The sequence below is a fragment of the Chenopodium album genome, chromosome 25 (assembly GCF_948465745.1).
Source record: "Chenopodium album chromosome 25, dcCheAlbu1.1, whole genome shotgun sequence".
Classification (NCBI taxonomy): domain Eukaryota; kingdom Viridiplantae; phylum Streptophyta; class Magnoliopsida; order Caryophyllales; family Amaranthaceae; genus Chenopodium; species Chenopodium album.
In genome coordinates, this window is record NC_137858.1 from 14314278 (window position 1) to 14330926 (window position 16649).

General features: G+C 32.7%; 1 protein-coding gene and 1 pseudogene across 1 annotated transcript; one reads left to right on the plus strand and one right to left on the minus strand.

Moving 5' to 3' along the window:
* Nucleotides 1-535: 535 nt before the first annotated feature.
* On the minus strand, nt 536-3242 carry LOC145613752 (heat shock 70 kDa protein 18 pseudogene; annotated as a pseudogene).
* An 8776-nt stretch (nt 3243-12018) lies between these two features.
* Nucleotides 12019-12987, plus strand: LOC145613753 (serine/threonine-protein kinase WNK8-like). Its single transcript, XM_081668816.1, has one exon. The coding sequence runs from the start codon at nt 12019-12021 to the stop codon at nt 12985-12987; it is 969 nt and encodes a 322-aa protein (XP_081524942.1).
* Nucleotides 12988-16649: the final 3662 nt, after the last annotated feature.

The following is a 16649-nucleotide window of genomic DNA, read 5'->3' on the forward strand; positions in this document are numbered from 1 at the left end:
AGAACTACAAGTAACAACCATATTATTAGTCCAACTTAATAGCTTAGGAGGTAGCCCAAATCCATAAAAGCTTCAAGGGGCGCATAACACGACAAGAACTAAGAGGTCCAATTCACTTTGTTTTTCTACTAAACTAAATTGGTACTACTAAAACACTACTCCATTTTAACACAAGCTCAACATTCACTTGACTATGATTCATAACAATTGCTTTGAATGCTGTAGTTATAGGGGATTAGACGCAAAACAATTGAAAAAACGAAGCTTTTGTAACACGTACAAAAGAGGCCAATACGATACTAGCTATCTCATTAATGTTTTCAATCCTAATCAAACACTTAAAAATGAAATTCAATCAAACAAATTACAAGTAAAAAGCCTAAATTTGAGCAATCATACTAATTGAGAATAATAATAGAAAGTCTAAAATGCATAGAATTATAATCATAGCTATTACTCAAACATAGATGAATAATGTTAAAACTTGTCAAGTCTGTTTTATGGAGTAAAATGAATAATGGTAGCAGCGCCTTTGTCAAGGCATGTCTCCAATTATAGGGTCGAGAATTGTCTTGAGCTCATTCAACTTTTCCTCATATTCAGAAACTCGAGTGAGATTGATATTCCAGTCGAGCCACTGGATCGTCTTCTCAATTGCATCCTTCATCTTTTTAGCATCCTCCTCTCCAAACTTGTTCCAGCAAACTTCTACCATGTCCCACTTACTTTCAGCGTACTTCTGTAATGCTAGCTTGGCGTTAACAACTTTTTTGTGCTCCTCGTCCTCTGCCTTGTACTTATTAGCCTCCTCTACCATTCGATCAATCTCTTTTTTGGATAACCTGCCACTGTGATTTGTAATATTGATTTGTTTTTTGTTATCAGTTCCTATATGTTGTGCTGACACAGTAAGGATACCATCATTGTTGATTTCAAAGCAGACATCAAATTCTTCGTGACATACCGGTGCTTCAGGGATATTGTACAGAACAAACGTACCTAGCAGGTTGTTCTCTAAGGCGATGGGACTTTCACCTTCGAATACATTAAATGACACGAATGTCTGATTGTGCTTTGAAGTACACATCAGTTTTGACACTTTCACTGGAATGGTTGAATTTCTTGGGATGAAAATGGCCATCTCACCACCATTATTAGCCGTCTCAACTCCAAGGGACAAAGGAGTGATGTCTACTAGAGTAAAGTCTTTATTGTCACGTACACCACTCAAGATTGCAGCTTGAATCGCAGCACCATATGCAACAGCCTCATCCGGGTTAATGCTTTGGCAGAGCTCCTTCCCATTAAAGAAATCTTTCAACAATTCTTGAACTTTTGGAATCCTAGTTGACCCACCAACTAGAACAACATCATCAACATCACCCTTTTTCATATTGGCGTCTTCCAAACATTTCTTAACAGGATTTATACAATTTTTAAATAAATCCAAGTTCATCTTTTCGAACCTGGCACGGGAGATGGTCGAATTAAAATCAATACCCTCATAGAGACAATCTACATCAATACTAGTCTCGGTAGTTGATGAAAGCATTCTTTTCGCCCTCTCACAAGCAGATCTCAACCTCCCAATAGCCCTACAATCTCCATTAATATCCTTGTTATGTTTCCTTTTAAATTGAGACACAAAGTAATCAACCATTCTATTGTCAAAATCCTCACCACCTAGATGAGTGTCTCCATTAACTGCTTTCACTTCACAAACCTGGTTACCAATTCTAACCAAAGATACATCAAATGTCCCACTGCCAAGATCAAAAACTAAAACGTTCTTAGCCGGCTCTTTCTTATCATTGCACATTTTATCAAGACCATAGGCAATGGCAGCAGCAGTTGGTTCATTGATAATCCGCATGACATTGAGTCCAGCAATGGTACCGGCATCTTTTGTTGCCTGACGTTGGGAATCATTGAAATAAGCAGGGACAGTGACAACAGCATTTTTCACTTCCGAGGCAAGGTAGGTCTCTGCAGTCTGTTTCATCTTCATCAGGACCATTGAAGAGATCTCTTCCGCAGTAAATTGCTTTTCTTCGCCTTTATAAGTGACTACTATAACAGGTTTGATGTCTTCAGACGCGGAAATAACCTTAAAAGGCCAGAGTTTCAGGTCATTCTGCACTACTTGATCAGTGAATTTTCTGCCAATAAGCCTCTTTGCATCTGTTGTTTATTTCAATGAATAAAAAGCCAATTATAAAAAATTGACACATCAAATTTTGTAATACAGACGGTAAACATTTTCAAGAAAAGTGACACATAAATAGTTAATGTGCTTTAGGAGACAAATTTATAAGACTTCTGGAGTATATCTCATTCGTTAGAAATGGATCGTCTAATTGTTATTACCTCAATAATGCATTTTCAAGTATTACTACTTTCGTCTATTATACCAGGTTATTCGAATGCTTTCTTCTCATTAAGTCTTTAAACACCAATATCAACTTTTTCCACACATATATATAATTATATAAAATCTATGTTATCTTTACCAAAAACGGAAAAAAAAAAAATCAGTAAACATATAATTTTAATCTAAACATATCGAAAGTAAATTTAATATAAATACATGTTTATTTATAGAGTAAAAAATTACAAGCAGTTTGTTTATATTAATCCGTAAAAGTGAGGAGTAGTTTTAATTAACTAATAATATACCATAAAATATAATTGTGCTTATAAGGTACTGTCAGTGTACAACAATACAAGTATTAGTTTTCTTCAAAAAAAAAAAATTTCAATAACAAGTATTAGCTTAACAACAACAAAAAGTTTCAATTATTGAACATTAATTTTAATTGTAAAAATTACTCCGTACTTTCAACTTATCGGGTATTTGGTTAGTTTAATTTAACATAGACCCTATTGAGCAAATTTAAATTGTAACATGATATATCAAACAGAATTAAAAATATATGAAGATTGAAGGATAGACAAAACGAACCAAAAATAGTATTAATTGGATTAGAAGTAGCCTGATTTTTAGCAGCCTCCCCAACAACACGTTGGGTTTGATTGAAAGCGACACAAGACGGTGTCGTTCGGTTTCCTTGATCATCGATGATGATTTCAACACGGCCGTGCTGCCATACTCCAACACAAGAGTATGTTGTCCCAAGATCGATTCCTATTGCCGGCCATTCTTTGTTCTCTATTTCCACCTTTAATTTTTTTTGGTGATATTGCTGTTTATAAAGAGAAGAAAAATAAGAAAGGATGGACATTTGAAGGAATTTACGTCGGATAATGCAAAGCAAAAATTGTTAGGGCTTTCGTTCGAATTTCGTTTGAAGCAATTTTTTAGTTCGATTTTCAATATAGATTATGGGAAATTTCGAGTGCAAACTGAAAAGTGAAGCAATTATAGGGAGGTCAATATTTTTAGCCTGGAGGCGTAGACTACTTGGGATAATTTTTAGTTCGATTGTTTTGTTTACTAAAATCTTTTGATGCAAGTAACCACACAATCGTCTAATTCAATGTTGTCTAATTCAGAGTTCAATATAGGAGGTCATTTGTTACTGTGCTATTTAAAATTTTTCAATTTCCTACGATAAATTGATAGATTTTAGTTGTAATGTAGAAGCTTCCAATATTTAAATTTCAAAAATGTTAAATATTCTCACAAAAAAAAAAAATAAATAAAATAAAAAGAAAGATGACATCATCAATGCATTTAGACGGGGAAATTTTTTTATTGAGAAAGCAACACGTGGGCAATGATGATGTCAGCAACTTCTGTTCTAGTAATAGTTAATAGATTTATAATTTTAAAATTTTTTATTTTAATCAAATTATAATATAGTATCGGTTCAATGTTGTCTAATTCAGAGTTCAATATAGGAAGTCATTTGTTACTGTGCTATTTAAAAATTTTCAATTTCCTACGATAAATTGATAGATTTTAGTTGTAATGTAGAAGCTTCCAATATTTAAATTTCAAAAATGTTAAATATTCTCACAAAAAAAAAAAAAAAAAAAAAAGAAGAAAGATGACATCATCAATGCATTTAGGCGGGGAAATTTTTTATTGAGAAAGCAACACGTGGGCAATGATGATGTCAGCAACTTCTGTTTTAGTAATAGTTAATAGATTCGTAATTTTAAAATTTTTTATTTTAATCAAAATTATAATATAGTATCGGTTCAATGTTGTCTAATTCATAGTTCAATATAGGAGGTCATTTGTTACTGTGCTATTTAATATTTTTCAATTTCCTACGATAAATTGATAGATTTTAGTTGTAATGTAGAAGCTTCCAATATTTAAATTTCAAAAATGTTAAATATTGTCACAAAAAAAAAAGAAGAAGAAGAAGAAAAAGAAAGATGACATTATCAATGCATTTAGGCGGGAAATTTTTTATTGAAAAAGCAACACGTGAGCAATGATGATGCCAGCAACTTCTGTTTTAGTAATAGTTAATAGATTAAAAACTAAATACTATTCTTCATTTTTAAACTCTATATTTATTTAAAACCATTAATCTCAAAAATATAATTTTTTTTAATATGATTTAAATTCTTATAGTAAAAGATAATTTATAATTTTGTTAATAATTTAAAAATAATACAAGTATATTACTTTTCTTCATTTTTACCTGCCTTGAAACTTACGTAATTCATTAATATGAAAAGATAATTTTTATTTTAATTACTAATTCAAATTTTTAAAATTAAATAAAAGATAAATTTTTAGTCATTTATCATTTTTATGTTGTTTAAATTTATATTCTCAAAATCTCATTTAGTAGTTTTGCTTGTGTGGTGATTGAATTTATTAATTCAAAAATAAAATATATGGCATCCTTAAGTTACATGACTTAGCTTGCTATATCAAATACAACTAGATGAAGCCCATGTGATGCACGGTTTGTTTGATTTTTTATTTTATTTTTTATTTTTTTTATTTTTTGTATTTATGAGCTAAAATTTGTTATATATTTAGATAAAATTCCTAATATTAAAAGATAATGTTTAATATTTAATTATTTTACACATAAAAATCTCATTCGCCAATTTTTCTTACGTGGCATTTGAATTATTTAATTCTAAAAGATATTAATAATCTCTTATTTAATTGGCTATTACTAAGATATAATTCTACATGGCACTAAGAAAATTAGATCCTACGTGGCTCTCTAAAAACTCGGGAAAAAACTCCCCTTTATATATATATACTAGATGAAGCCCGTGCGATGCACGGTTTAATCTATTTTTTTAAAAAAAAAAATATTTTTCATATTTATGTGATAACATTTGTTATTTTATTTATTGGATATAACTAAAATTTATAATCCTACGTGGCACGTTAACTAATCTTATATTAGGTGGCATAATCATGTTGTAGCGTTTTAAAAATATTAATCTTATGTGGCGCTCTAATAATTTTTTAAAAATAAAAATCCTACGTGGCGCTCTAAAATCTCGAGAAAAAACTCCCCTTTATATATATATATTAGATTAGATTGCAATAAGGACTTAAATCTAAATAATAAACGCCAAATTTAAAAAAAAAAAAATTGATTCTAATTGGCACAATTTTTTCTATACTTTAATATATGACTTTTTTTAATGGTAAGGAAAAATGAATGAATTAACAAAAGAAAACTAATTGTTGAATGTCTTTCTGACTGGCCAATATATGAAAACTAATTACTCATCGAAGAATTATAGATTAATGGTTGAGTAGTAAATTCAATTAATAAGTGCATTAAGTGTTGAACAAAGTCTTTTATATGACTGGCACCCGTCATGAGGAATACTTCATTAGTGTTATAGGGGTTATTCGTTCAGTTTTACAGGGATTACTTCATTAGTGTTAGGCCTTGTTCTCTTCATCTTAAAAAATTAATATTAAGTAAAAATAATTTCAATTCAGTAAATATAAGTTCAGTTTAGTAAAACTAAGTCAAGTTCAGTAAAAATAAGTTCAGTTCAGTAAAAATAAGTTTAGTTCAGTAAAATTCAGTTTTCTTAAAGAAGAATTATAATAGAAAATCAGTTAAGATAATTCCAATTTAGCAAAAATATTTTCAGTTCAATAATATTAATTTAAGTTCAGTAAAAATAATTTAAGTTCAGCAAATATAATTTTATTTTAGTAAAAACAATTTCAGTTCAATAAAAATAAGGTGAAAAGAACGGGGCCTTATATGGATTATTAGGGATTAGTTGACCAGTATTACAAGGGTGAATTACTTTGTTTTTTTACAAAGCCGCACACAAGACGCATTATATATATTGTATCGAGTAAAGAGTAGAGACGCGAGAGACATCATATATTATCTATCAGTTAAATTTTTCAAAAATAATGAATGTCGGTTAATACGTAGTACCTCATTTTAGTTACATGACATATGGTGTGAATTGTGAAACAACTCATTTCTTATTCTATCCAAAAAAATCTCTAGAATAAAAGTTGAAGAAAATGTTAACATAATATTTTAAAATTAAATAAAAATTAGAAAATCAAGAAAGGGTATTTCCATTTCTTGATAACCGACCTAACTACCACAACTAACAAAATAGTTACATCAAACCAATATAAATATTTTGTTCCAAAATAAAAAATCATTATAAAAATTTATTAACCCATTCCAAATTTCCAATTATTCTGTTTTACAAATTTACATTCATCAATAAAAGTCGTCATTTCTCATGAAGTGACCCTTATATAAATCCTCATTAGAATTTTGTTTTTACATTCTCCTTTTGATCCAAACTTTCTCTATTACTTCAACAACACAAATTAAAGCAAACTTTCTCTGTTTTTCCTCAAAAATCAGATAAAAACCTTCGTTAGTCATCTTTTCAATCCCAAACCTTCGTTTGTTTAACAAAATCAGTAATGGCTGCTTCGAGTTCATCAGAACCACTACGAACAGACGAATACAGAGTTGAGGAGGTGTGTCCGGAAGGGCGATACGTAAGGTACGACAAAATCATAGCAAGAAGTGGCACCAGAACAGTTTACATGGGGTTCGATAGATTTGATGGTAAGGAAATTGCTTGGTGTAAGATGACCAAGTTGTCAGACGAATTTAATCGAATAGCATCTCTGTCGATTTTAGATACTTGTCAAGATGATAATATACTGAAATTCTACCATTCTTGGACACCCGATGATTCCCCTGAAACCCGGAACACGATTACTGAACTTTTTACTTCAGGAAATCTGAGAGAGTACATCAGCAAACATACTCTTGGTAGAAGAAGTACTGCGATCAAGAAATGGTGTCGACAGATTTTAAGGGCACTACATTACCTTCACAAGCAGCATGATATATCAATAATTCATGGGATACCGGTAATTCATCGTGATGTGAAGATTGAAAACATCTTTGTTAATGGAAATGCGGGCAGAGTTAAGCTCGGATATTTTTGTTTCGCGTTGCAACTTAAAGATGGAAGAAGGTATACTGGCTATGATGGTATTCCAGAAACACTGTCGAAGGAAATTATAGAGGATGAAGATTATGATGAGAAGGTTGATATATTCTCTTTTGGACTGACCCTATTACAGATAGTGTCTAAGGAAGTGCTGTACAGCGAATACAAGAACAACAAGAAGCTCATTTTCGAAAGGATTCAGAACTATCATCTGCCTAATGTGCTATATAGAGGGGAAGAGTACTCAAAATACAGAAGGAGAAAGTCCAAGATTAGGATGTTCATTGATAGGTGTCTGCTTCCTAAATCAGAAAGACCTTCGGCAATTGAGCTTCTGAATGATCCGTATCTTGCAGACGGCAATGTTGCTGAAACATCGACAGCAGGTACTAGTACTAGTGCTGCTAGTATTCAGACTCTGAGAGAGACTGTGCGGGGTCAGGTGGCAAGATTACAAGGAAGAATGTCTGATGAGACTGTTTCTGAAACATCTAGACAACGTAATGTTTCGCCAAATAGGCCACCTTCATCTGAGGCAGAGATAAAAGTTCCTGAAAAATCGACTGCTGCATTACCATCTACGGAACAGGAGGAAGAGGAGGAAGAGGATGATACACCTCTGATACGAAGGAGAAGAACTACAAGTAATCTTAAGCGTGGGGATGAGACATTTGGGTCACAAGGAGGAACATCTGAGACTGATAAGCAGGATCAGACATTCAGGTCACAAGGGGGATCATCTGAGACTGTTTCGCCATCTAAGACACACGAGACATCGACTGATGAGCAGGATCAAACACGCTATGTCGATTGATATAATCATGCTTAATGTTTTTGCCGCAACAGAAGAAGTCAAGAACAAGTTTTAGAGTAATATGATTCTTTAGTATGAAATTAGACTTTTCAAACATATTCATCATCTATGTTAGAGTAATAATTTTCATCATAATTCTAGGCATTTTTAGATACTTTGTTGTCTCAATAGGTATGATTGTTCGAAATTAGGCATTTTAGTTGTTTGTTGGTCCTAGTTTTCAAATTGTTTGATTGATTGTTATTTTGTAAGCGTTTGATTTGGATCAAGAACATTAATAAGATCGTTAGTTTGTAAGTGTTTGATTTATATGGATCTTTTGTGTGACAAAATCTTTGCTTTTCAATTCTCTTATCTCTGTATTTAGTCCTCTGTAGTCTGTACAGAGGAAAATTATTGAAAGCTTATGCATTAATTTTTGTGTTCAAATTGATTATTGTAATGGTCCTATTATTAGTAGATAATGAGACTCTATCATTTAAGTGTTAAACCAAATTTCGGAGTGAAATATATAAGGATTATATTGATTCTAGATGTCAATTTTTAATTAAGTTTTAATTACAAGCAAGATGTACATCAATCCTACAGGCACAATTAAGTTTAATTAAACAACACATAGTGAAATTTAATTTAACATGTATGATATGAGAGTTGTAGACTCTTAGTCAGTAATAGAGTTGTGAAAACTGAAAAGTGATTGTTCAACATGTCACGTCTAAAATGATTGACTGATGGTACGACATTACTAGCTATTTCGACTCTATACAATTCTGAAGTTCATTTAAGAGGGGGATCTATCAGATAATTTACGAATGAATTAGACTTGATCCCTTTTTATTTCTTCCTATCTAATTCACGCTTCTCCACAAGTATTCCTCAATATGTATTATACAGTCTTCAAATCATAATGCAATCGTATTAATGTATAATAATGATTCAAAACTTATATACTCCTTCCTTTTCTAGATATATATCTTACGCACTTTAATTTTTATTAAATCTTTGATTTTAATAAATTTAGTTTTGTATAAATTAAAATTATAAAAATTTGATATACCAATAATATACCACATATACTTTGTCAAAAAAAAAAAAAAAAAAAATAAAATAATGTACCATATGATTCCAATATCATGAAAGACTATAGGTCTTACTGTGTATAATTGATTAAATTTCCCAACATTATTTCTCCTACAAAACCTCCAATTAATCGTTCCCTAGAATTCTATTCGAGTTCTTGAACTCAGAACTCTGAAAAAATTACAGAGAAAATAGAGAAGATAGGAGAGAAATTTTATTAGAATGAAAAATCTAATGATCTCATACAAGCTAGCTGATATATATTGCATACATCAGGAAATAGAATCGCTAACAAACTCCATACATCACCCAAAGCGTGGGAAGCTAGTCATAACAGAATATTGCCAGCTCATACAACTTGTAACAAAATTGTAACTGAAAGGTGCCAGCTCATTAATTCTGTTCTTAAGGAAATGCTGCTGTATCATCTTCAGCTTGATCAAAGACTGTATGCTGTAATGAATGATTTTGATCTTCTGCTGTAAGCTCATCATGATCATCTAGATCATGATTCTCATTGAATTCTTTCTAAAAACCTCAAATCATCTAACAATGATGGAATTGTTAATCTTGAGTTTTAATACTACATATATTTCATAATTTAATATATATTCAAATTGATAACTTTGTATTGTGAATTTTTTGTTATGGTTGGGGCAATGTTGGCGCTTCTAATCATCTATTAATAGTGGAAGATAAATTGCTTAGATAAATTGGATTTATTGAAGGAAGAAACTAAATATTTTAAAATTTTATGGCTTTAATTTAGGAAAATTTTTGAAAAAGAGTTTTTTTTATTTTTTATTTATTTTTATTTTTTTATGGAAATTTTGACAATTACCACCTTCTGTTATGTCCATTTTAGCAATTACCACCTTCTTTTTTTTTTTTTTTTTTTTTTTTTTTTTTGAAAATGACCACCTTCTATTTTCAAAAACATCAAAAGTTACCACAATCTTGCCCCCCAACTACCACGTGACGTCATTTTGGGCTCATTCTTTCCCTTTCCTCCCTATTTCCCTCACATTTCTCATTCCTATTTGGATTCTCATCTCCCCTTTCACTCTTTTTCCCCCAAACCACCAATAATTGTTCGTCAATTTAGATTTGGAGAAGTGAATTGAAGTGTTTTTGATTGTTTAGGGAAAAAGAAGTAAAAGGGGGGATGAGAATCGAGTTAGGAATGAGAAATGTGAGGGAAATAGGAAGGAAAGGGAAAGAATGAGCCCAAAATGACGTCACGTGGTGGTTGAGGGGCAAGAAGGTGGTAACTTTTGATGTTTTTTAAAATAGAAGGTGGTAATTTTCAAAAAAAAAAAAAAAATAGAAGGTGGTAATTGCTAAAATGGACATAACAGAATGTGGTAATTGTCAAATTTTCCCTTTTTTATTAAGTAGCCGACTTTGTAACAAAAGTCCTCATTCAAAAAAAAAAGTGGCAAAAAAGGTCCTTATATCCCATTTAAGTTGTAAGGAGGACCTACCTTTGACCAATTTCCGGTGATTGACTTCATTTTTTAAGGACCTTTTTTACAAAGTCGGTTACTTAAAAAGACCTTTCTTCACAAATTTTCCTTTAATTTATGAATGAACAAATTTAATTTGCTCTGTTGCCAAAAAAAATGCTGTAAGCAAATTTATTGGGTATGTAATGTCAGTTTTTTGGAGAAATAATGTCAACTTTTATTTTTAAAGTAGGGGTATTGATTTCATTCGTTGGGGAAGGTTAGTTTATTGGGTTGTTTTAATTTTTTAAAGTCTATTGTTAAAAATTACACGGTATAAGTTTGCTCACTAATAAGAAGTTTTACATAAGCAATACTTGGGTTTTCAAAAAAAAAACATAAGCAATACTTGTGCGATATAATACTTAGTATAATATAATACATACATATAGTACGAATTATTTACTTTTTAGTAATTTATGGGCGGAGTACATGTCATAATTGTTTTTCTCATTAAGGTTAAGTGGCTAACCAATATAGTATCTTTATCGTCTAATCTATTTTGTCATTCGAGTTCAGGGTGACAAATTAGCTAGTCCCATCTTATTTCATACTTGTATTTTTTTTAAGAAAACATCAACCAAAAATCAAGAAAGCAATAGAGCGGCGGATTGGTTGGCCAACCGCGGAGTAATTCAAGACTCTCAATTAGTTTTCTTTAATAATAATGTTTCGGGGGAACTTAGTCGTATTTTAGAGGAGGATATACGAGGTGTGGCTATGCCGCGTCTTATCCCTCCGTAGGTAGTTTTATTTTCTTAGCTGCTAGTGTGCTTGTGTTTATTTTCTGTTTCTTTTTCTTTTCTTTGGATGTACTGCATCTTCTAATGGATCAAAAAAAAAAAAAAAAAAAAAAATCAAGAAAGCATATTTCTGTTTCTTGATAACCACCTTAAATTAACTAACTAAAACTGATGGGCCCAATAAGAAGATAAATATGTTTGGATAACTAACCACTTATAAATTATCATTACACTTACACCTATTAAAAACAACCGATAGATACATCATTTTATAGTCCAATACTACTTTCACAAGTATTCTGTTTTTAATTTCATCATCCTAGAAGCATTCAATTATAGAATTACTAGTTTCATCTTTCTTTTTGAATTACTAATGGCGGCTGCTTCGACATCACAGGGAGGTAACAACAATGATCATACGATTGTCGAGAGCGATTCGAGTGAGTGATACGTTAGGTACGATGAGATGATTGGAGAAGGTACAACCATTCTCGATTTTGGTGGGCGCTACTCAAGGGTCAATAAGATCATTGCCGTAGAAGGCGATTCGATTTTTGACTCTATTGACACGGGTGGGACACACGTATGGTTCAATGGAGAATCGAAATGTAGTACGCAGAAAGTATACAAGGGATTCGATAACATCGCTGGTATCGAGATTACTTGGACTAAGACAGAGCTAACAGAGAATTTGTTAAAGAATGACGAAATTCTTGAGATGTTATGTGCAGAAGGTGGTCTAATGAACTTATTAGATCATGAAAATGTAGTGAAATGCTACGATTCTTGGACTGATTACGAGGCGAAAACTATAAACATGATTACTGAGTATTTTCCTGCAGGAAACTTGTTACAGTACCTCAGAAATCATAAGATATCAGGTCATAATGCAATCAAGAAATGGTCAAGACAGATTCTGAATGGAATTGCTTATCTTCACAGTCAAACACCGCGAATTGTCCACCGTGACATTATTTGCGAGAACATTTTTGTGAATGGGGAGACAGGAGATGTAAAAATTGGAGGTTTCGGGTTCGCGTTGATTCTTGAACAGGGGATCTGTAATCATCAGACAGATGTTGGATCACGTCACAAGCCATCAGACTTGGTAAAATTACGTTACAGTGAGTTGATTGACATTTACTCTTTCGGAATGTGCGTGTTAGAGATGGTCTGGGCAAACAAATGCAGTACTAGTACGACGATGGAATTAGGCGGCCTTGATCTTGTTAGAGATGGTCTGGGCAAATTGGCACACAACGATGCTGAAGTTTCCCGAAATACTAGTAGGTGTATAAATCTAAGACCCTCGGCGAATGAGCTCTTGAATGACCCGTTTATTGCAAATGAACCGCCGAGTAATACTGATTCTAGTAGTACCCTAAGAGCAAGATTACATAGGGTGTTACAAATGGTATGTCCCTGCTTATCATGAATTGAAAGTCCTCACCAAATGTCCCACCGTGTGAGATTTGCTACTCTATTATCGATCAAACTGTTGTTAGTTCGTTCTTTTAGATTAATACTTTGCGTATGTTAGAAAAATAAAATGTATGATTACTAAGTTTGTTAATTGGTTTTCATCAATTGTAACAAGTGTTTGATTTGAATAAATAATGAACATTGTTTAGTTAGTTAATTGTTTGAATTATGCAACTTAATTTGTTTTTCCTCCTTTAATTAATTTGGTTTTCATTTCTCGCATCTCTGATAGATTTCATGACAACTATAACTTGATTGAAGCATAAAGTCTTAGATGTCAATTTAAATAAGATGTTTGAGTCCGATTATATTACGAAGTTAGGACCTTTCTTGATTTAATTAGTTGTCAAGAGTACAAATTATGTTTTTGATTCGAAGGAACATAACAGGAACATATATTTTATGGGCTAGATGTTTCTTTTTTTTTTTTTGAAACATGCGCTAGATGTATCTAATTGAGCTGTATTTTACGTATTCGTGTGATGAAACATTTAGATTGAGTCAATATTGGTCAAATATGGATTGAAATAATAATAAAAAAAAGTCATATTCAATGCTTTAACTTCCAGCTGTAGTAAAGAAATTTCCCAATATATATTGATTTTAGACAGTTTAATTTAGGGCCTGTTCACATTTACTGAACTGAGAAACTGAACTGAACTGAACTGATTGGAGCTGAACTGAACTGAACTGAATTGAACTTAAATGAATATTTTATGTGAGAGAAAAATTAAGAGCTGAACTGAACTGAACTAATTGGAGATGAATTGAACTGAACTGAACTAATTGGGGATGAACTGAATCGAAATTAAGTAAATGTGAACAGACCCTAATTCGATAGATATGAATCTGATTTGAGGCTATGTTTTTGTAAGCTTGTATACAATGTTGTAAAATATTTTCTAACAAATTTACTACGTACATTTCAAAAAGTCTTGTGTACAACGGGTGTATTACTATACTCCTAGACGGTGTAGTTCTGTTTTTTTAACCAACATTGTACACTTGTACCTTAGATTTAATTAATTGATATTTCAGTTACACGACATATGGCATGCAAAAAAATCTCTTTAATAACAGTTGAAGATATTTATTTATAGAATATTTTTAAATAAAAAAAAAAAAATAGAATATCAAGAAAGGGTACAACTGTTTCTTGATAATCGTTTTAACTGCTACAACTAGCAATTAAGTTAGTTACATTAAACCGTTATAAATATCTACTAGCCATCCTAATTGAGTAATTTCCATTTCAAGAAGTTTGTTTATTATAGAATAATTTTATATAATAAAATAAAATAGAAAATCAAGAAAGGGTTTTTCAGTTTCTTAATAACCGACTTAACAGCCACAACTAACAACACATTTACCTCAAACTGTTATAGATAATGATTAATTTCCAATTATTCTATTTTACAAAATTACATATATCAATATAAGTGTCATTTGTGTTGAAGTGACCCTTACGTCCCTTATATAAATCCTCATTATAATTCTGTTCTTACATTCTCCTTTTGATCCAAAATTTCTGTGTTCCTTCAACAAACACAAATTATAAGCCAATTTTCTCTGTTTTTCCTCAAAAATCAGAAAACAACCTTCGTTAGTCATCTTTTCAATCCCAAACCTTCGTTTGTTTAACAAAATCAGTAATGGCTGCTTCGAGTTCATCAGAACCACTACGAACAGACGAATACAGAGTTGAGGAGGTGTGTCCGGAAGGGCGATACGTAAGGTACGACAAAATCATAGCAAGAAGTGGCACCAGAACAGTTTACATGGGGTTCGATAGATTTGATGGTAAGGAAATTGCTTGGTGTAAGACGACCGAGTCGTCAGACGAATTTAATCGAATAGCATCTCTGTCGATTTTAGATACTTGTCAAGATGATAATATACCGAAATTCTACCATTCTTGGACACCCGATGATTCCCCTGAAACCCGGAACACGATTACTGAACTTTTTACTTCAGGAAATCTGAGAGAGTACATCAGCAAACATATTCTCGATGAAAGTGTTACCGCGATCAAGAAATGGTGTCGACAGATTCTAAGTGCATTGCATCATCTTCACACGAATCCTGATATACCGGTAATTCATGGTGATGTGAAGATTGAAAACATCTTTGTTAATGGAAGCATAGGCAGAGTTAAGCTCGGATACTTTGGATTCGCGTTGCAACTTGAAGATGGAATTCTAGAAACATTGTCACCGGATATTTTAAACGAGGCAGATTATGATGAGAAGGTTGATATATTCTCTTTTGGGATGACCCTATTACAGATATTGTCTAAGGAAGTACTGTACAGCGAATGCGAGAACTCAGGACTCGTTTTCGACAAGATTAAGAAAGTTGAACCGCCTGCTGCGCTACACGGTGTGAAAGACTCCAAGATTAGGCAATTCATTGATAAGTGTCTGCGACATAAATCAGAAAGACCTGCGGCAATTGACCTTATGAATGACCCTTTTCTTGCAGACGACGATGTTCCTGTAACATCGACAGCAGGCATCAGTGTTGCTATAGTTCAGACTCTCAGAGAAACTGTGCGCGATCAGGTGGCAAGATTACAAGAAAAAAAGTCTTCTGATACATTTGGGTCATAGGGGGTTAACAACAGTGACAGTAGGATTGTCGAGAGTGATTCGAGTAGGCGGTATGTTAGGTACGGTGAGACGATTGGAGAAGGTAAAACGATTCTCGATTTAGGTGGGCGCTACTCAAGGGTCAATAAGATCATTGCCGTAGAAGGTAGTTCGAGTTTTGACTCTTTTGACACGGGTGGGACATACGTATGGTTCAATGGACAATCGAAATGTAGTACGCAAAAAGTATACAAGGGATTCGATAATGTTGCTGGTATGGAAATTGCTTGGACTAAGACAGAGCTAACAGAGAATTTGTTACAGAATAGTGAAATCCTTGAGATGTTATGTGCAGAAGGTGGTCTAATGAAGTTATTAGATCATGAAAACATAGTGAAATGCTACGATTCTTGGATTGATTACGAGGCGAAAACCATAAACATGATCACTGAGTATTTTCCTGCAGGAAACTTGTTACAGTATCTCAGAAATCATAAGATATCAGGTCATAATGCAATTCAGAAATGGTCAAGACAGCTTCTGAATGGAATTGCTTATCTTCACAGTCAAACACCGCGAATTGTACACCGTGACATAATTTGTGAGAACATCTTTGTTAATGGGGAGACAGGAGATGTAAAAATTGGAGGTTTCGGGTTTGCGTTGATTGTTGAACAGGGGCTGTGTAATCATCAGACAGATGTTGGATCACGTCATAAGCCAGCAGACTTTGACAAGTTACGTTTCATTGAGTTGATTGACATCTACTCTTTCGGAATGTGCGTGCTAGAGATGGTCTGGGCAAACAAATGCAGTACAAGTACGACGATGAAATTACCAAAACAAGTGTATTTAGGCGGCCTCGATCATGTTGAGCTAAGGAAAATGGTAGACGACGATGATGAAGTTTCCCGATTTGCTAGTAGGTGTATAAATCAAAGACCCTCGGCGAATGAGCTCTTGAATGACCCGTTTGTTGCACTGGCACCGCCGAGTGATGCTGATCAAAGCCAGCAAAAACCAAGCG

Excerpts from the sequence above, each read along its gene's own strand:
- LOC145613753 (XM_081668816.1), top strand. The coding sequence starts at position 12,019 with ATGATTGGAGAAGGTACAACCATTCTCGATTTTGGTGGGCGCTACTCA.